Raw genomic sequence first — 22,177 nt, 5'->3', positions numbered from 1 at the left:
GTGCTACTGGATGGTGTTCCTGTGACTCACTCACTCTCTCCTCCTCTGTTATTATTTTCCACAAGAGCCAGTTTAAGAGGTAAACACAGCGCAGATCGTCTTCATGTTAACATCACAACACTGAATAGGGTGTAAATACTGGTATGTAATCGTGAGACGTACAGGGGTAATGTGATGGAAAACTGTTTGGAAAACAAAGAAGATCATAAATCAGCTCTAATAATCAGCCTTTTCCTTGTCAGAGAAAAAGTTTCAGGATAAAGTGTATCTAGCTTTTACAAGGACAAATATGCATACATTATACCCCATAACAATGTCACATGCATCAACCATGATAGTTCTAAAAATAAGAAAAGCTTTTAAAGCCAAAGTCAGTCTTTCTTGGTCTCACTTAAGGCCATTACATGTAGGGCCCAGCTGGTGATCATTCTCAGTGCCCAGCGTGACTAATTTCAATTTCATGTTCTTTTGTGAGAGAGTGAAAGACGGCTAAATTGCAGAGACGAGAAGTGATGGGTTTTCTTTTTTTTTTTTTTTCCGCTAACCAATCGTGCCTTTATTTTGAATCCTAAGCAGCCTCGTCACTTGAAGACCACAGCTTCACATATTGCTGTCATGGGCAGCTTGCCTCTGCAGGAAAGGTGTAAATGAGAGGAGCTGTGACTTGGTTTCCACGCAGCACACCTGGCTCTTATCCAGCACAACATATGCTCACAGTGTCTGATGAGTCTGGCTCATTGTGTCTGTCAATCTGTTTCATCCTGCATGTTCATCTTTTCTTATGCAAAATCTCCCTAAGACAGCAAATGTTGCCTGGTGCATTAAATAAAGCATTTCAGCAAGATAGTGTGCAGTAATCTGACTGAATTTGATCAAATACTGACTCATTGCAGTTCTCTGAACATTGTAAAATTGTGAATGTACACTAAGATGATAACTTAAAATGTTCTGCTTCTGTGTAATGAAACCACAAAGCTCTACGTATTTCTTTTTATTCATTAATTTGCCTATTTATATTTTACCATTCTGAGGATAGAGTAAAACCTTTGAAATATGACAGATGATTAACATGCATTGTTAGCAGGAAACTTTTTTTTTTTACTAAGTCAAATGACAAATACTACTCTTCATAGTCTTTTCTATTATCCTTTCTGTGCCTTGTCTTGCTGACAGAGTATAAAACTTAAACTCACTTGGTCTGCTGTTAGCTGGTGTTTCAGGGTCTGGCTGACACGATGAACCTCAAGCTTTAGTTTTCATCATCAGAGCCAGACCCAGAGAGTGACACAGCTTCCAGACCATCCAGGAGATCCATCCACCCAAATCTGCCTAGACTCCATCTGGAGTCCATCTGGAGTCTATGGAGCTCATGATAAAGTCAGGAATCAACTGCATATGCTTTAATTTTCTAAAGGAATACTTTTTTGGGGGGGAAATAGGCTTATTGTCTTTGTAAAGAGATGGATGGGGAAGATGAGCTTACAGTTTGAAGCTACACTTGAAGCCATAACCAGAAGGGAGTTAGCGTAGCTTAGCATTAAGATTGGAATAATTGGGAGAACAATGGGGGACATTGTAAGCCTCGCTCAGTCCAAATAAAATGATGCTCAGTTTTCAATATTTTAAATTAAAAACAAATTACAAATCTTATCTTTTAATTTGTATAAAGTATATAAAAAAGAGGTGCTTTATAAAGGTATTGTGCCTCCACTTTGTCCTGGCTGTGAAAAACCAAGATGTGTTGCCAAAACGTTAAAACCATTCCTTTATCCTTTTTTATATTTAGCTCTCTCTATTCATTAAATTCATTTGATTCAAAACTCTTTCAGGCCTACTTTTTATCAGTTCACTGTTGATTAAAACGTGTGGGCTCTTTGACAGTTGAGTAACAATGAAGTTCATTATTATTTCATTTCATTTTATTGTAATATCGGGATGGAAGGTGAAGTGGTTTGATTGTTGAAGAAGCCGCAGATAAAAAAAAGAAAGAAGGGGATTTCATTTGGAGACGCTCAGGCACACATTGCCTTTATCAATCAAACTGCAGCTAAGCTGAGGCAGGAGCTCACACTGCAAATCAATGACACGCTTCATTTACTGCCCTCAGACAAATGTGTTTGTGCTGCGCCATGACACACACACACACACACACACACACACACGCACTCTCCAACACACACACACACACACACACACACGCATGCACACACAAACACACACACACACAATAAGCCCTGGAGACTTGGTGTTGTTTCCTGCTAATGTACAATCTTGTAGCCTGTGCTCCATATACTGGCTCGTAACTGACCTCTTGGATGAGAAGAGATGTGAAATGACTGTAAGCCGTTTGTGTGAGGGTTTAGAGTACATATAATAAATGTATATGTATAGATATTGGGGACAATATTTTGGATTTGTATTTGTCCTTTCTTTCTTCATCCACCTTTAAATCCTAAACCCATCTGGCAGGTTTTCTCCAACTTTCACTACACCTTCTCTCCCTGCTTTCTTGCCATCTGTCACTGTGTGTTCACGTGGCCTCTGAGCTTGGGGTGCAGCAGAGTGAGCAGATCAGACTGCCAGAAAGGCGCACACTGGGACATATAGTGTACACACACAAACAAACACGCTGAAAAAGAAGCTGCACTACATGAGGCTGGGGGTAAAAGCAAATAAATTGAATGAAACATGAGAGAACATTTTTTAAGAAAAGGAGGCAAGACTGCGAAAGGTAAAAGGATGTGGGTGAGGTAGGAAAACAATGGGGGGAGGGGATGAACTTGGCTGGGTGTTTGTCTTGCATGGGACACAGTGTCGCTCTCTCCCCCGTCCTCCTGCAGCTCTGCTGGAAACACTGACGCTAATACATGATGAATCCTGCTGGAGGGGACACGGGTGGAGAGGAGAGAAGGGGAGGGAAAAAAGGGATGACAAGGAGGAGAGATGAAGGTAGCATGCAAAGGAAGTCTCCAGAATCGGTCAGCTTCCTCCCCCCCACCCCCCCCCCCCCCCCCCCCCCCCCTCCACCCCCCCTCCACCTCCCCTCCACCTCATCCTCCTCTGATGCTGTAGCAGATAAGCAAAGTAGGCAGAGGCGGGGGCGGGGGACAGTGGCAAAAAGAAAAATTAAGCTTTTTTAAAAGTAGAGTAGTTAAGGCCATAGGCTATTTGTTTCTGTTTCTGCTGAGCTCACTCACTGGTTTATGGAATTATAGTGGAAACCGAGTCATTAAAACAGATGCTGTGTTAATCTGTGGATATCAGTGCAAAGCTCTTTAGTGATCAAGCATCTTTGACAGCATGAAGGGTATTTGTTAGTCATGCTCATATTGTAAACATAAAAAGAAATGCTGCATTTAGTTTTTTTTACAAGAATAACTTCGGGTTTGAATTATAGATGAATCCTGCAGCCTTTACTTTCAGACACAGATGCTTCGGTGTGTTTGCAGTGCAGGGATCAGAATCCTGACCTTCACTTTTAATGAGTTATATTTCCCAGGCAAGAAATTTGAGCCAGATGCAGCATTGCCTTGATAAAATTCTGAGCGTGAAACAAATTTCAGTGGTGCTTGAATCTGAATGTCAGCGTGATTATGAGCTTACCGGGATTTTAATTTGCCTGACCGTCCTAACCCCCTTTTCTAATCCTGCTGCATGCATGAAAACGCTCTCCAACTGCTTTACTGTAACCGTGACTAACATGTGAAAATTTGAATATTAAGAGGTTATGTTGCTGTTGGTCAGCAGCAGCAGTGGGGTCAGGCTTTTTGAGGGTTAGGGGAGGACAACTTAAAAAAGGGCACCAGCTGCATGAAGAGGGGCATCAGCAAGGGAAATAAAATTGACACATTGTTTGGGTTAAACCATTTTCAAGCAGGTGCTGATTTTATGGTGCTACATCAGATTTTCTATGTTTATAGGCATTCATTAATGCACAGTGGAACATTTAGATTGCACCCCTTAGAGTCGATTTATCATGTTTCATCATCTATTTGGGGCAATAAAGAGGGTATTTTGCCCTCTTTAAAAAAATAAATGTACCCAGAGTCCACCCATCACCCAGATGTGATGATGATGCTGTGTCAGCATGCCTCACACAGAGATGAGCTATGGCGTCTGCTGAATAGATAAAGACTCTGCCATGTGTCTTCAGGGCGCCTTGCATAACACTGATAGGGACACAAACTAATAGAAAGTGACGTATATTCTCTCTCATGCTCCCCTATAGAGAAGGCAGAGGAGACAGTACTGCTAGAGGAAGTATAAGATTGAAAATGATTCCATGGTGACTCCTTGATGGTCAAATTGTGTTACAAGAGCGCCAGCAGCCCACAATGTGTGTTTAGCCACAATTTGCCTGTGCACTTGACCTTTTCATTGCTAGGCAATCCTGTCCCTGGGAGTCACTGATAAAAAGGGTGTAGCAGTCTATAGGGGAGATAATAATAAACACACCCAAGCCTCTCAAACAGACATGTAATGTCGCTTTCTGGCATCCACGGGGTTTTGCATTTCATTATGAGCCATTACAATTCAAGAAGGATCGTCTCAAAATGCAAATTCAGAGGCTCTCTCATTCATTATGTTGTGCAATATGTCAGACGCGTCCCTCAGCTCATTATTGTGGGCTCCACTTGCACCTGCGCTCGTGCGAGAGGGCCACACCTGACCAAATAAGGACATGTGAGAGACCCTCGTTGGGATGACGTTGCCCGCGAAATGGTAGACAACGGGAGTGTGGGGACTGTTTAGAAGGAGACCTTTACCGGAGGGGGAACACCGGCCTAATCTGCTTACATAAGAAGACATTGAATTTGCAGGACGTCTCTCTGCACTAATCCGCTGAACCATTCATGTTCAAGCGTCCCGCGGCGGAATATCGTACACAGGGGCGCACATACACACACACTACGCGCGCGCGCGCACACACACTTGTGGCTCTGAAGGCGCAGGAAATAAGATAAAAGCAAAGACTGATATCTCTAGTGTCGGTACATTTCTACGCATCTCTGCAGAATGCATCACGTTGCAAACCCAAAGTGGCGGCTCTCTGTGGTGTTCGCGCCCGTGACGATTCCGCTGACGCGCCACTAGCCGCACCACCCAGGAGATAGAGAAGAGAGGAGAGCTGTGAGCGGCGGACGGAGCAGGGGGACTGACTGACTGACTGACTGGCTGACTGACTACAAACAGGTCTCTCTTCCTCTTTCTTTACTCCTTCCTTCCTTGACGAGCAGGACGTAAAGCCTGCCTTTGCGCAAACCCCGTGGACGATATTTAACGAGCGACAGCATTTGAACCAGGAGCATCATCTAGACTTTTCTGCGGAGATGGAGGTACCAGGCTTGGCGCACAGCATCACCAGTCCCTTAAGTCCCTGCGAGGGCATGATGAAGGACCTCAGCTTGGACGCCATACAGTTATGTGAACGAGATGGTAAGGAGAGGTTTTTCTGTGACATTTAGACATACACACATAATATTGTCGCACTAGAGGCTCTAATATGAATTTAACAGCTAATGTAACGCACACTGTCGGTTCTGTCATTGGATTTAGCTGCATGCTGTACCCGTATTGGGTGTTTGAAGGAAATAGGGGCTCGCTCCACCGGTTCCTTTGGTGGATAGGTGGCTGGATGGTGCGCTTGTGCGTGTGTGGAATATCTAAGTGTCTTCACAGTGGCAACGAGATTTAGTTCAGTTATAACTGAGCCTTCTCTGCATGAAACAAAATTGTATTCCTGCAAACTGAAAACGCAAAAGCAATGAAACGTAATGTATTAACTAATGTACTGTATTTCAGCACCACAGACATGGACAGAGACCGGCAGCCACCCCGCCTATAAGCGCTGCCACTCTCTTTGTACTAGGGGAGTTGCCTTGATCAATATATCTGCACAAAGTGCATAACACCCTGTGTGTTTGTATGAATAAAATCAGTTTTTGACCTTAAATCCAATCCTAGACTCAGAGAAAACTCTCTCTCCCCCCCCCCCTCCCAATACATTTTTAATTCATCAAGTCATGCTGCTGCATCCATGCAGGATAGTCTGTGATTGACTTCAAAAGTTCCCTGTATCAAAAAATAAATGCCATGTGAGTGGCTCATTTTTGAATGTCAAAAGGGATAAGCAGGTTTTTCGTGTGGAGGATTCACTCTGATGCGAATTTCATGGTTGGGAGGGAAAAAAAAGCAAGTCATCATCAGGAGAGAATGAGAGGCTCAAACATGGCTGCACCCACGTGTGTGCACAGGCAGTGCAGGATTTACACACCCATCAGTGCCGTTACACACAATCAGTCTGAGGTCAGATGCATCTCCACAGATCCTTTTTTAATTAAGTTTTTAGATAAATCCACATCCATAACATGGGTGCACACCTTTTTCATAGCTGAACAGATTTAATTTGATTTTTTTTTGTATTTGGATTGACTCCTATGAAGTCAACAGTGTGTCTTCATTGAGGCCCCAAAGGACCCTGCATGTGCATGTTATCGCAATGCAGCCATTGTAGCACACTGCCTCATTTCCATCTGCCAGTGCTGCTGCTCCTCATAATGTGATACAGCAGGACACAGTTGATATCCTCTTAGTGCTCTGCTGGCCTGATTTTAAAGCTGTAATTTTAATAATGGGTGTATCGGCTGGGGCTGGTCCTTTCTCTAATGGACCCTGTGCTTCCTCTTCTGCTGGTGTGCTGGAAAGCTTTTCGTTTGATAAGCCTGATCTTTGCAACACTTCACTATTCATCAAGAAGTAGTTAAACCAGTGTAAATAGTTCTTCTGTGTCCTTGAGACACCCACATACTCTGTTTATGGAGCAACACAGTGACAATGTCCACCGTTGTGTAGATTCTGAGGAACAAATGGCTGGTGTAGGATAACTTCAGCACTAGATAGAAACACTCAAATGATCATCTTCATAGTTTAACATACATGTGTAATATTTATGCCATTGTAATCTGCACATGTCCTTTAAAAGAAGCATGTTGGAGAGTGTTTAGTATTGTTGTTATTGATTCCTCATTTATGACATTCTTGCATACTTTCACATTCAGAATTTTCTTGCCAAACCCCATGCAACTTTTTGAACTTTCTCTGAAATGTTCTATTGTTATGCAAGTTCTTCCAAGGACGGTGTTCATTTCAGTACCACATAGCCTTCTAAATTTAACTCCCATTTCCATTAATATTTAATTGCCAGCATGAGAGGCTTACGTGCCTATGCTGACCCAGCAAATGGGAATGCACGCAGCATCCTGATGTCTGTGGGAAAAAGCTCTCTCACAGACACACAGGGAGGACTGTTTGAGCATTTCAATACACAAAGAGGTGGTGAGATACAAGTTGTTTCTGTGTGTCCCCTGTGTTAAAGGGGATGTAACAGCCTTAATGGTGCAGTGTAGGGATGAGGTTGTGACATGAATCAGTGTTTTCTCAAAGTGATGCGTAGTGGAAAGATAACAGAATGGACTCCTGTGAATAAAAGGTTCCTGCTGTTGGTGTTTGCATGTCTGGCGAAACAGAATAGTGTTGCCAAATTTGCCCAAGCCTCTGCAAGGCTGCCTTCAGACCACCATTTTGATATTCCCAGTTAATGTGTATTAACAGGGGATGCACAGCCTTTGTGCTGTTGCATGATGAATCGAAGCAAGTACTTTATCTGAAATCTCTCTGCTGGAAATACTGCTGCTCTAGCTGTGACAGCTCTGTCTGGAAGTGTGTGCCTGCTAATGACAGACACAGACTGCCAGATAGATACATAGATAGATTAAGGAAACCTCTAAAGGTGGCGTAATATTACCACTAACTGTCAAGTAGAATAAAAGCTCACATGGTGTAAGGCTTGGCCAAATTAGTAAGCAGTAGTATTTTTTCTTGGAATGCTATGTCGCAACATTTGAACAAAGGGCTTTACTTTTCGATCCCTGCAGTAAAGTTCAGAAACACCACAAGAAGATGTTTTGCAAGATTGAAAAAGGCAGTGCATGGGAGAATGACTGTGGGGTATCTGTTTTTATACTCAATTCCCCAAAGGTGCTGTTTTTCAGATATTTTTATAAAAAGTCTTAAAAGCTATGCTAATAAAATGGATCCATGGATGGCAATAAAAATCTGTTAGTTCAGCTATCCCCTACCCAGGCTGAAATAGATTTCACCAAATATTGCATTGATTGTTATGATTTGTACATATAATCACAGGTGAAGGAAGAAGTCTATAGATTTTGGTAAACCCCTGAGTTGTTATCTACTACCATGAGGTTGACGTGTTTTGTGTGTGTGTGTGTGTGTGTGTGTGTGTGTGTGTGTGTGTGTGTGTGTGTGTGTGTGTGTGTGTGTGTTTGTGTGTGTGTATGTGTGTGTGTGTCTTTGTGTAATGACTTGTCTACAATCGGTATGAATTTGGAAATAATGATGTTTTCCTGCAGGATAAATGTACCCTTAAACTTTTCATTTCATCAATATAATTTTATTTTTTAACAAAATCATGTAAAATTCATTACCTTACCGTATCGTCAACAAAAGGGTAATGGCACAAGCAGTTGTACAGTTGACGCAATATATCAAGAAGCTGCTGACATGACAGTATTTTGACTTTTAATCTAACCTACTAAAAAAAAGTCACAATCTTTCAAAACTAATGTTTCGGGCTTAGCATTTTAGTGTGAACGGCTAATTAACAAGTGTCAGTATAAAAGTGCTAAACATAAATGGTGAACTTGGAAAAAGCTACCTGCAATAAGTCATCATGTATATTTTCATTCATATGTTAGAAAGCTGATGAGAGCATGTAGTGTTGAGGTAAAGTTTCACAGAACTGAGAGCATAGCCAGGTTACTTTTCACCCAGCTCCATCATCTACTTCAATTTAGTCTTTTTACAATATTTTGTTATTATTAACTTGTCAATTATAGTCACAAAGCATAGCCCTTTTAGGGTTGCTAATTAGCAAGCGTAGGTATGCTAAGATGAAGACAATGGATTGCTGACATGGCAAGTGCTACCTGCTAAGTATCAGCATTTTGACACTGTTGTATTAGTACTGTTGATATTAGCATTTAGCTCAAGCATCACTGTGCTGTGTCACAAATCTGCTAGCTTGTAGACATAATATATTTTTCACAATTGACACTCACAACATCTGAGTAAGCTGGCATTTCAGTTTGGCCCTTGTTCAATGTGAGCATTTGTGTGCCATGACTGTGCTGGCAAGAGTTAGTGCTACATGTTTCACAGTTGATTTTGCAAGCTGCACAATATTTAAGATTGCAATTATCTCTACAGTATAACAAAGACCAGAACATTCTTAGAAATGCATTGCAGTACAAGTTTGACCCTGAAAAACTGCATCATGCTTATTTTCTCTTTGTGTGCTTTGTCAGCGCTTGACTGCAAAAGGACTTTGATATCGAAATTCAAGACTTGTACTGCCGTCCGTTGTTTGGGGGATTCAGTTTCTATGGTCATGAGAAATGATGAGTCATTCTGGTTTTGGATAAGTTTAGGATCTGTGGTGCCTGAAGGTCTTTTAGTTCATCAGAAAGAAAGGGAGCGTTGGGTCGTTTCTGAACCACAGAGTTGACTTCTTGGCTAAAGATTGTGTTATTAAAGCATCTTTACTGGGTCTTTGTCTGCAGCTCAGGGGAGTTTTGACGTTTAAAGATGGAGCACAGAATGCATAACCCTGACACACAGAAACATTATTTATTTTCTGCGTCTCGGTCTAGCCTGTGCATTGAGCGGAACAAAAGATGTGATTTTTCAAAGGCCTGCAAACATCGATGCCTTGTGAGTGCTGCACTGCTCATGTCTACAGTTCTGTTTTAGAGCGAACACTGCAACGTAAACAGTAGGAGGCTTGTCTGTCTGAACCAAGTGCCCACTTGTGCAGTCAGAGACAATCAGAGCTACTATCATCTGCCAATTCTTTCTTCACCTTACACACCTGCCAACAGTACTTGGCATACAGATATTTCAATCCTAACCTTCACTAAAAGTTGACTTGTTTTCCAAGCAAGATGTGTGGACATTCAAATGACCTCACATGGTGGACACTTTCATCACCCAACACCACCTAGAGAGTCCATTTACATCACGCTAGGCCTATTAAACAGTCTGAATGGAAATCAAATAACTTTCCTCTCACCGTTAAAACAGGCTAGCAAGTGATTTATCATATGAGACCAGGTGGAACTGGAACAAATCCTACCACAGAGAGCCATTAGGATGGTTCTTTGTATGCATGTTAACAAGATTTTTATTGATCCTAGCATCTATTGCTACGTGGCATTTGACTGAATGCTGAGTAAAAGGGCAATAGCCAATAGGGTCCCTTTGAAAGGGCTTGTACACAGAATAGGCTCTCGATCATTTTAATGTGTTTTCCATAATGCAGATATATATGTGGCCTTTATTTTGTGGATTGGTTTAATCATGTACAGTGCGGATATATGTCATTTTACACCCCCTGTACATGTGTTTACAGTTTGTGGAATTTGTGCTAATATGTACATACTGTAGCAGGTAGCAGTGCTATGTTCTATCACATGAGGCAAATATCCCACGCTCTTCACCTCCTGCACATCACAACACAGGGCGATAAATTGTGGGAAAAGGTAATTGTGACTCAACAGAATTAATACTTTCCACAGTAGCAACCGCCCCAGGTGCAAGAAGAAAGCATGAGAGTCAGGAAGCTACAAATCTAAATTTAAGTCAGGCTAAGGTGTGTGTGTTTGTAAAAAGGTTTAACTCTCTCCCTTAACGCCTGACCTTCATCCTGCTTGGCTACCACTCCTCCATCTTTCATCCTGCACTCTCAGAGTCCCCGAGGATTGGTAACACAGCTTAGCACTGGCTCTCTCAAAGCCGTTGCATTTACCTCTAGGCAAGACTGTCTTGTACACATAAATGTATTGAGATTCAGATTCGGGGGCCAGCAAGTAAATTTTATGGATTTGATCGTCATTCATTTGATAATATGCAGGTATTCAGATAATCAACGTCATGTAACTTGTAGGTGTTGTAATAACTGGTCTGTGTGTAAAACAACTAAATGCACCTTAAGGTTTGTGTAAAATGTGCTGTACAATTCATCCTAAATTTGATTGAACTGTGGGGTCGATCTCACGTGATTTTCTCCCTATAAAGCGCTGCCGCCTTCAGAGCTTGTTTTCCCTGTTAACATCACTTTTAGCCTGACTGCAAAGCCTCAAGAGTGTTATGTCTGCATTATCCGGCTGCATTTGGAAAGCTTCACTCTGTGGGTGTAATGCCTCCATTTGCAGGTTAATTAGGAGAGCATTAGAGTAAACAGGAGCTAATTCAGCGCTGAGGAGTAACAAAGAGCTGGGAGGGCAAAGACCTGCATGGGGTCTGCTTCTAGGGTGCTCATCGTTGACTGTAACAGTTTAAGCAGTGGAGAAAAAGTAACTTACTGTGCTTCAGGCACACAAAAAGCAAGTTAGTTAACTAGTTTTTCCACTTTTGTGTTTGGTTTTGGTCATTGCTTACTGTTATTTCTGATGCTACAGTGTTGTGAGGTAAAGTTTGGGCTAAAATAAGTGACATATTTAGACTATAATCATGAAAGAACTGGCATGTTGTACAATAACAAAGCTTAAAGAGATTCATGAGGTCTCTATAGTGGTTATATTTCCTAGAATCTCTTCTGAAATGTCGACATTTGAAATACACTTGTACTGTCTGTCTGCTGGATAACTCAGCATTTTTTCGGAAATTGCTTGTTTTAGAAGAAATATCCTTGGCTGTATTTAATCTCCCCGGAGCAGGTGTTAGAGAATGACATCAGCCTCCCTTTTTATTCTTCTTAGATTAAGTAAAGGTCAGCAACATCAACTCCCAGGTGGGACGCCACAGTGCTGACATCACTGTCTGTGCTGACTCAGTGGAGCCTTTTCTGTCCGAGGTCTGCTGGTTATTTCCTTTTTGACTCGCTCAGCCTGAGACAAGCATTCAGCTCAGAGGGTTTTAAAGGAGAACGAGTTGGGCTTTAAATTTGGACCAGCAGCAAAGACAAGCGTTTTGACAAATTAAAGCAGAGAGCGTGTAAGGTGTCCAGAGCCGAGCGCAGTAAAGTTTGACCTTTTTTAATACATCTTTCAATACTTATTTTAACATACTCGGGAATCTCGGGATAAAAACACCTAACTGTGGGAGTGTCACCTACCTGTGGGAGGGGTTACTGCCCTTTGCGATGTCATTAAGGCAAATTCTCCAAATGGCCTGTTTGAGCACACATTTACTGAAAAGTTGAGCAGGAAAAAGATGGAGAGGATGGACTTCTCACATTTTGGGGGTTTGAAGACAGACTAGGGACACATATTAGTGTTAGAAAAACATGGCAAAATATATTTTGTATAATATGTAATCTTTAATACTATACCTTTCTTTAATTAATTTGAGCATTAATAAATGTCCAAAGAACTTGTATATCATTTAGGTGAGCCATAAATCATGATTTGAAAAAGAACCAACCTAGATTAAATTGCAAGACAAGTGCAGGATGCAGAGTGTATGAATTACCTTCTAATTTCCTAAAGTGATTCAATCTACAAATGTTCCACTCTTGGAGTGTGTGTGGAGGCGAGACAGGAGAGTCCACGCAGCCCAATTATGGGATTATTCTTTCATGTCGCCCCCTCTCTTTGCTGATGAGTGGAGATGGATGTTCCATGCTCCGCTGCTCCTGCCATTGTTTTGTCTCTCCACAGAGTCCAGTCGTGTTTTGCATTGCTCCAAAATTCTTCTTTTCGTTCTTGTGTTTTACTCACTCTCGTGTTTGGACCCCAGAGCGTGCACAGAAAACACATTGTTGCTCTGCCAAGTGGGCGTCTCCGAGCGTGACGCCATGTCTATATTCACCCTAATCCTACAAAGACCTCATTCAACTGTGTTTTGACATTTTTCAGTGGCCTCAGTGCGCACTTTGGGTTCTACGCCTTTTATACATTGTGTTTACAGGGACCCGACTAATGCATGATATCTCTGCAGCTCAGGGAATAATAAGATCTATCAACTTATTTAGAAAAATAAGCAATATGATCATCAGTTTTTTCCCCCAATTTAAAATACGGCTGAAGCTCTATGACATGCACCCATATTTTGAATGTTATTGTTGCAGGGTCATTTGTATTTACTGCAGTTCTTACCCTGATCAGAAAGGAATCCCTCTCCATGTGAACCAAAGAGATACAGTATAAGCAGCATTTGAAATATTTAATGCTGCAGCATATGTTCTGGAAAAAGCAGTTAAGTGTGTATGTGTGTGTGCGTGTGTGTGTGTGATGAGGGGCTGATGTGTTTCCATGGCAACATATATTGTAGTCAGTGACACAGCCAGTTCCTTGTGCAAGCGTGTGTGATACAGTGGATACACTGCTGTCAGTGCTGCCAGTGGAATAATTACCAAGAAACTGCAGAAGAATTCTTATAAGAGAGAGAAAGAAAAAATTAACCAGAGGGCTGAATAAAGACTGGGCATAGATGTTAAATTTAATGGCTTACTGTTGATTTATAAGTCTCAAATCTATAAAATTTTGATATCTTGTAACAGTTATGTTACAAGATTTTAAAGGTAAAGGTTAAAAATGACAATGTTTCTATAGGATCACTAGAGTTAATGAAAATTTCATTTCACTATATCAACATTGCTCGTTGTTTCCCTACCTCACAGGAAGTAAAGCCCAGGACGGCAGCCTCTCTGAGATGGAGGAGCTCCCAGTTCCCCAGAACATCAAGATCAGCAACATCACCTGCGACTCCTTCAAGATCTGCTGGGACATGGAGGCACGCAGCAAGGAGCGCATCACACACTACTTCATTGACCTGAACAAGAAAGAAAACAAGAACTCCAACAAGTTCAAACACAAGGTAACGCTTGAATCAGCACCGATAAACACAGAGGTGACACTACGGGAAAGAGATGAGTCACTGAAAGGCCTGACGTTGTTTTCTCACCGAATAGAATTTGCTGCATTTTATAAATGAGGAGGAAAATAAATCAGAGATGAGCGGTTTGTGTTTATGTGATTCAGTTTGTGAGAAAATCTTATTAAACCTAAGTAGACCAAAGTGGGTAATGCATCAGCGCAGATAAAAAAAATAAGTCTTAAAGAGCAGTTTTAATAGAAACCTTTTTTGTGTTCAGTGTTTAATTCAGCCGTGTTAAAGCCTCTTATAATTGAAATCTCTAATAATCTGAAGCTATTCCTGGCCAAGAGGGAAACAAAACTTCATTTCTGGCCAACTGGAATGTAACAGCGCTCACAGCTATTTAACAAAGTAAAACTGGAGGTCTTAGTGAAAGGATACATTAACTATGAGCCAAAACAGAATATAGATTAGTATGTTACTACCAAATCATTCTATTTTAAGGTTATACATTTAACATTTGGACCTGAAAAAATGACATCTCCAGTAGGAAACATGTTTGGAAATATACATTTCAGGAAAACCAGTTCTTGTCTTTCAGTGCTTTACAAACCACTTAGTATTTTTCCTTTTTTTATGATGTACTATTTGTTGCATTGTTTACATGGTTAAAAAGGCACTGAATGACATCCATCCCATCATAGCTATAGTCATTCTGCAATATCATAATAGAGATACATATATTTATTATAATCCTTGAGGTTTTCGGCACTACGTTTTTTTATTTTACCTCAATATAACCTTTCTTTTTAAGCTTGAGGCAAAAAGACTCATTATTTGTTTTCCAAAGAGCTGTCACTCCAAGCTCTATTGGCTAATATCACTCCTCTACCTGAGAGGTATTGCCGTAACAACAGGGAGACTGTTTCACTCTGTCAGCAGACAGTCTGGGATATGTTTTGGTAATCTTACAGACCAGTTTCATCAGCCTCCTTCATTTCCTCCTACATCCACTTCCTGGGTGCTCCATGGCTGAGTGTTTCCTCTCTTTCTGCTCTCTTACAACGGGGTGACCTCGTGCTTGTATTTTGATTTTGGTGTTCAGCAACAGTGGATTACTGGGCTGACTCTGTTGCTAGGCAGGAGCTCCTGGTCCAATCAATGAGCTGCTCAGGCCCACTGAGGACTAGAGGGAGGTGAATGTTGAACAGAATAGAGTACATACATAAACAAAAGAGCAGCCACAGGTATTAACTGTACTTTACCACTTACTATAAAGGAAACATATGCATGCATGTGTGGTTCTGCAAGCGTGCCTGCAAATCCCAACGTGTAGTGGAGTATATTTTTCTGACTCAGTCTTTCCTGTCCTCCCCCCCCCCCCCTTACCACTAGGATGTTCCCACCAAACTGGTGGCAAAAGCGGTGCCCCTGCCCATGACGGTGCGGGGCCACTGGTTCCTGAGCCCCCGCACAGAGTACACCGTGGCCGTCCAGACTGCATCAAAACAGACGGACGGGGACTACGCCATCTCTGAGTGGAGCGAGATCATCGAGTTCTGCACTGCTGGTGAGTAATACACAGCAGGCAGCGCCACGAGAACATACATTTTCAGTACGTGTGACATCAGTGCTCCCTGTGATCTTTGCCTGTTCTTAACAAACAGTACTATTACTGTATTAAAGGGAAGTAAAACGAAGTTAAGGATGTAGCACGGTGTGGGGAGATTTTAAAAGGGAGGCTAATTAACACATAGTCCAGGGATGGAGAAAGGGATGGTAAGGAAAAGAAGGAAGCAGTGGAGTGGTGCTGTATATCTTCTGGTGTGGGGGTCAGCAAGTTCAACATAGCTGGCTTGAGGCTCAAAGTGGGGGAGGGGAGGAGGAGAGGAGATGATGGCAGGAGACTGGAGGGTAATAAGTTGTGAAAGCGATGGAGAGCAGCAAAGCAGAGAGGGAAAGAGAACAGGCAGGGAAATAGTCTATAGCGCTTTAAACACACGCACTAGAACTTTCAGGACAGCCAGCCTCGATGTCCCCCACAGCACAAGATTTTCTGTGATGACTTGCTTATTTCAAACATCATTCATCATAAAGCTTGATATCCTCCTATTATGACCTATTAAGCAGACTATTAAAATTGTGTCATGCTGCCAGCTGCTTTTTCACCAGGTCAATATGTGTCAATCACGAATGATGTCATATTCTATGAAACCAAAACTCTCTAATTCACAAGCAAGATGGTCGTCTTGACAGGAAATACTGATATATCGACAGCCACTTAAATGGCTATTTAGCAATTAAACTGTCTTTGGAACACCAATTTCCCTCAATCATTTTGTAATTTGAACTACAAAAATAGCCTTTACGAATCTCTTAAGGTGTGAGTGAACATAGGACCGTAGGAACACTTGTATTATCCTCTCTGTATGGCAGCCTGGCTTCCTGCTTGTTTGCTTAAATTGTTTTTAAAAATAATAAAAAGCTGAGCATTTGTGAAATGAATCAACAAAAGCAGATGAGATGGAAGGAAAGAGAACCCAGAGGTGGAGAGTGAACTATATCGTATATTTTGCTGTTATCACTACAAGTTTTGTCTTTAAAAGATGGCGGATGGCTGATAAATTTCCTGTAGAATAGCCTCCAGATGTGGGAGATATGTTGATGAATATTTATTATAAATGACTGTGATTTTACAGTGGAAGCATATTGTTTTATTCTGATATAAAAAATATGTTTCTGAATCATTAGAGTACTTTATTTTGTACAAAGTTGAACACTGACAGAAACCAATTTCCTACATTTCTGAATTCAAAATAAAATAAAAATGCACGTGTTCAGATCTCCATTGCTCGGTGCATTTGTCTAACCTTAAAGCGAGGCTTTTCTTCCCTTTTATGTGAGCAGACTTCTTTAGAGTGACTTAAATATCCAAATAAACAACATGTCTTCTTTCATTTATTGTCTAAGGAACTTTGTTGATGCATAAAAGAGCAGGGAAATTCCCCCAATTCTCCCTGTCAGTGTTTAAGTGCTTTTACAAAAAGTAATAAGGGAAAGAGCCGTAATCATTATAACACTTTGGATAAAATCCACACCAAGTTGGCAAACCTGCTAACATGGTGGTGAGTAAAAGCAGACTGTATTATAGGTCTAAGTGAAAATACAAAATACAGTATTTGTCTACATGCTGAGTCATTGAGGCTATGAATATGTAGAGGTTAAAGATGGAGGATTCTCAGGATCCAGTGAGTCAACATAAACAGTTCATTTTACATCCTAAACAGTTTACTCAGAGCCTCCTGTTGATGATGATTATGTTTCTACTAATTACATTTTGCATTGGTTTTCCGATTCTCACAGTGAAAGCACATTCATTTCAATGATGGTATGTGTTGTGGCTGTTTTCCAGACTATTCCACAGTGCATCTAAACCAGCTGATGGAAAAGGCGGTGGCCATTGCTGGACGGATGCTGCCTTTCTCTGTTTTCTACAGGAACCAGAATAAAGAGTACTTTGACCACGCCAGGTAGGGCAACCCATCCTGGTTACTATAAGCAGTGGTGTATATGTCTATAGTTAGTTTTATTTTAATCTTTGTGACCACTCATTATATAGAGCATGGAAATTAGTGTTATTTTTGGTGTCTACAACTATTCCACTGTATTGGGCTGAAGTTAAATGTGTCTGTCTTTGCCTTTTAAATTGTCACAAGCTGCACTAATGTAGAATTCTGTTAGAGTTGAAAGCTTGACCACTTTTCATATAGTGTTAAAGATCAATTATCAGTGCATCCTAAATCTAACAGAGTACAAAACAGTCATTTTCTGTTGATATATTATAACTGCTTTTGGCATGCTGAATAGGATCAATCATACCACTAATTGCTTTCTTGTATTGTATGTATTGTGGTTATTGGCTAAGACTATGGTCATTCCGATTTTTTCTTTTTTTCTACAATTATTGCTAAAAAAAAAGTTTTACCATTTAATTTCTTCTAAAGTTATAGAAGTTTATGCAATATGGGTAATGTAGTGTTTTAAACAACAAATAGCAAGCTGTTAGCATTTGCTCAATAAATTACCACAAAATATTGCTTATGTCAGGCAGAAGCTGCGCAGGTCTGATTTCATGTCAGAGGAGAGGGGAACAAAGAGGGAGAAAAGGATTATCTCTGGATCTGCCTTTTGTGCAGCCAGATTCTTTACTGGATTTTGTCTGAGTTTAAGTGACTCCCGTTTTCCAACTCTCTGTCTAGTTCTGCTCCTCTTAGATATTTTCTTTGCTCTCCCTCTGAGGAAATGCTCTACGCCTCAGAAATCACTCTGTTTCTGTGCTAAAGCCACAGCTTGTGAGCACTCTTCTGCCGGAGCTTTGAAGCATGACGTCATGTGGATAGACTTCTCCCTTTTGCTGAGTTGCGTCTCAGTTGTGCTGCTGTAAAACTGCACCATCATGTGGAAAGAAACAGTACTGACAGTAATACATAATGAGGCCTCTGCTCCTTTGACCTGGGGTGGGAGCTGAATTACTCCATAATGGCCACAACAAAGCAGTAATTATGGATTTAATGAAAACCTCTGGAGTCATAGCAATATAATTACAAGTCATAATTGGAGCTGGGAAGCTCAGATTTACTCTGTGGGAGAAATAACATAATGCTTCTTTGATTTAAATGCTCATCTGTTGATATCTCTGTAAAAGCTGTTTCTTTTCAGCAGTTGGCACAATGATAGATACATATTTCATAATTTAGATTACTTGGCTAATGTGATCACAGCTCCAGAAAGAGTGAAACTATACTGCATGTTTATCATTCAGAGTTTAGTCTGTCTATGTCTAGACAATTGAATCACACATTTCATCTGTTTGCCCTGTCTTACACTGTCTCTACATCTGTTTATTATATCCAAAACAAATTTGATACAGTGATGCCATCAAGTTCCTACATTTCCAAAATAAAACCGCATCATTGATTTGCAGAGAGGAAGCTCAAAAAACCACAGATGAAAACATCTGTGTGTAGCTTCATAACTGAACCTTGTTTGTTTGTTGATAGCAAATTAGTTTCTCTTTTTCCCAAACTCCAGGGAGGCGCAGGAGAACCGGATGCTGCCCTCGGTGAAAGACAACAGCGGCAGCCACGGCTCACCAATCAGTGGCAAGCTGGAAGGCCTTTTTTTCAGCTGCAACACAGAGTTCAACACCGGCAAGCCTCCGCAGGACTCCCCATACGGCCGCCAGCGCTTTGAGGTGCAAGCCAACGCACTCTTTAACCCCGACACCAACCTTTACTTTGGAGACTTCTACTGCATGTATACAGCCTACCACTATGTTATTCTGGTGCTGGCGCCAAAGGGCTCCAGTGGAGACGAGTTCTGTAAGCAGAGGCTCCCTGCTCTCGACATCACCAACAACCGTTTCCTTACCTGCAAGAAGGAAGAAGAAGGTGACGGCGCACTGGTGTTCCACCACGCACAGGATGTCATCTTGGAGGTGATCTACACGGAGCCAGTGGACCTGGCGTCGGGCACGGTGGCAGAGATCAGCGGGCACCAGCTAATGAGTATGTCCACGGTAAATGCCAAGAAGGACCCCAGCTGCAAGACCTGCAACATCAGTGTGGGACGCTAAGAAGGCAGAATGTAAGAGGAGGATGAGGAGGGGGGGACTAGAGGTGACTGACCTCTAAACAAACACAAAGGAGTTCCACTGAAGAAGCAGACCAACACATGCATGAAGCAGCAGATTTAGTAGGCTCACTCAAACATATCTCTGACACCGCTCTGTACTCGAAAGAACCATCCATCCCAAAGAAAAGTGGAAGGAGAAAACAGAGGGAGTGCACACTTTGACACCTGCACTGTTGTCTCCTCATCTGAAAAGGGTTAAACAAAAACACACACATAAAACTGAGCAATCTTAAACCTGGGACACCAACAACACAGATCCATCTGTCCTTTCTGCAAGTCAACACTGACGTACTGACCGAACCCTTTAACTGTACTAACGGACATGGGCTACTTCTATTCAATTTCCTGGTGTTTATTTAACAAGTTGTCCCTTATTTTGTAATTGATCTTTGCCTTGTTATTATTGATATGCTCTTGATTGAAAGTCCACAGTCTGTGTGGACAAGCATTTTGTTGTTTTCAATCACTTTGACTGTCATTATAGAAATGTTTTATTCTCATTCCACTGTAGACAATTACAGACTTTTGTTTACCTCCTACTAGTGGCAAAGGCTGGTACTACAAGTGTATAGGGCTGCAGCAGTGAGAGTCATCTTTCTTTAAACCAAAGGTATTAAAAACAAGACGTGAAGCAGCTGTAGAATCTTAACAGTACTAATGCAACGGCCTCTAAAATGTATCTTCACAGAGAGTCTTTGGTCGCCAAGTGTGAACTACTTGTAAACTTGTTAACCTTTACGAAAAAAGCATGAAGCAGTTCTGTGCAGCACGAGTATGAACGCTGTCAGTACCTCTACCATGGCAACTTTTCCTGCATCACTCACTATTATTTTATTGTAGTCAGTGGACCGAAAGGTGGTAGAACCATAAACTGTGCTTAGAAGAATAATTGTGAAAAAATATTTATTTTTATTGATACATTCATATATATATGTCTATATATATATAGAAAAGTATATAAACCAGAAGTGCACAATGTCAAAGGCTATGATCATTGTTAACAACTGCATTTAGGGGGGAATTGACTTCATACAGGTAAAGTGGGGGAATAACACAAATCTGACAGCAGATATAACTTGCACTACAATGCCAACGTTCACCAACATTCACATATTTTCAAGGTGAGCATGTACACTGAACGCTTCAGATGACATTTTTAATGCATATCATAGCACATTGTTGGCCTAAAAAAGTGACATGCAAAAACACTACAGGATGGTTGCATTGATTGCATTGAAGCTTACTTCTTTTTTTTTTTGTTGCCAAGACAGCACTTTTAAAAACTGCAGTATCCACATCAACTATAGACAATGTTGTCTAAAAGTAATATTTTGGCACAGAAAAAAAGGAAGTATTAAAGTGCCGTAAAATACATACAGTGATCTTAAAATAACTCTCACTAACATCATAATAATGCAGCTCTTCATCTGTGACATATACAAGTGCTACATAAAATACACTTTCTACATCAGGTTTATATTAAGATGCTTCATGAATGACAAGGGATGTGTTTAAGGGACTTAAAAAAAAATAGTTTTTAAGCATTTAACTCAGATTGTCACCGATTTCCATTTGTTTTCTTCATCTAAAGTGCATCAACATAATGAGCATGGCATGTAACAAGACCAGACCTGAAGGTTCATATCCTGATTTTCTCAGAAAAGATTGAGTGCTGTTAAGTTGGAGAAAAGTCCCACTGTGAGAAAACTCAACTGGTCTTAGTTGAGTTCTGTTGTTTACTGAGCAGGGCCTCCAGTAGCCGGAGCTTCGCTTTGAGGTTCTTGTACTGGCAGTACTCCTCCGCCATCGGGCCACGGTCCTCCTTCTGACAAGCCCTGTTAACAAACCATGGAGAGAAAAAGATGCACACAAAAGGCAAAAAATTTGAAAATCCAAACAAACTGCAGCAGCTTCCATAACTGGTTGATAGTCCCTATGTTGCCTTACTCAGATAGCTTTGTACAGTGTGTATTGTAAAGAAAAAACTTACTGTATTACTTTGGAGGACTAACATGTACAGTACAAAAGGATGTGTACAGTTCAGAGCAAACGTCTATCTCTTAGTCTCTTTCCTGAGCTCTCTGTGCTGTATTAACGTTAAGTGAGTGTGCATTACACTGTCGTACCATTAAGATGGAATTTCTTTTGTGGATGTTTTTTCTTTGTTTTTCACAAGGAATTGTTGAAAACCAAATGTTCCAAGTTTATTAAGAGAAAAAAATAAAATTCTTAAGCCAAGTAGTTTGGCTTTACTTGTCATTTTTTTTGGATGGGTCTCTCAGTAAGTGTGTGTGTGTGTGTGTGTGTGTGTGTGTGTGTGTGTGTGTGTGTGTGTGTGTGTGACCCTTACCTGCCAGTCTGCATGTAAAAGTGGTCCTCAAACTCTCTTAGCACATGGTGAAGCCTCTTCTTCTCTAATCGAGTCGTCCTGAGGTGATCCAGTAATTCTGGTCTGTGAAAATAAAATCAAAGAACATTTAAAATCTTTTAATTTTCTGTTCACCTGTGAAAACTTAAATTTACCAAAACTATTAAAACAAATATTTTTAAGTTCAAGAAAAGTGAACTTTTAATAAATGACAGATTTTCC

At 41.0% G+C, this 22,177-nt stretch overlaps 2 protein-coding genes across 3 annotated transcripts in view; one reads left to right on the top strand and one right to left on the bottom strand.

The window, feature by feature from the left end:
* Positions 1 to 4,710: 4,710 nt before the first annotated feature.
* Positions 4,711 to 21,828, top strand: LOC132975459 (phytanoyl-CoA hydroxylase-interacting protein-like). The gene is made up of 5 exons (XM_061040007.1): positions 4,711 to 5,436; positions 13,697 to 13,893; positions 15,289 to 15,463; positions 17,306 to 17,423; positions 18,985 to 21,828. The coding sequence occupies exons 1-5, from the start codon at positions 5,331 to 5,333 to the stop codon at positions 19,526 to 19,528; spliced, it is 1,140 nt and encodes a 379-aa protein (XP_060895990.1). The 5' UTR covers positions 4,711 to 5,330; the 3' UTR covers positions 19,529 to 21,828.
* LOC132975458 (protein FAM13A-like) overlaps positions 20,832 to 22,177 on the bottom strand; it is a 20,169-nt gene continuing 18,823 nt past the window's right edge. For both annotated transcript variants that reach the window (XM_061040005.1, XM_061040006.1), the window contains exons 20-21: positions 21,938 to 22,039; positions 20,832 to 21,422 (exon numbers count right to left, since the gene is read on the bottom strand). In XM_061040005.1, the coding sequence (XP_060895988.1) occupies positions 21,296 to 21,422; positions 21,938 to 22,039 (229 nt within the window). In that variant the 3' untranslated portion in view covers positions 20,832 to 21,295. The remainder of the gene's footprint in view (positions 21,423 to 21,937; positions 22,040 to 22,177) is intronic.

This window comes from Labrus mixtus, chromosome 6 (genome assembly GCF_963584025.1).
Source record: "Labrus mixtus chromosome 6, fLabMix1.1, whole genome shotgun sequence".
Classification (NCBI taxonomy): domain Eukaryota; kingdom Metazoa; phylum Chordata; class Actinopteri; order Labriformes; family Labridae; genus Labrus; species Labrus mixtus.
This window is presented reverse-complemented; position numbering and strand designations above follow the sequence as displayed.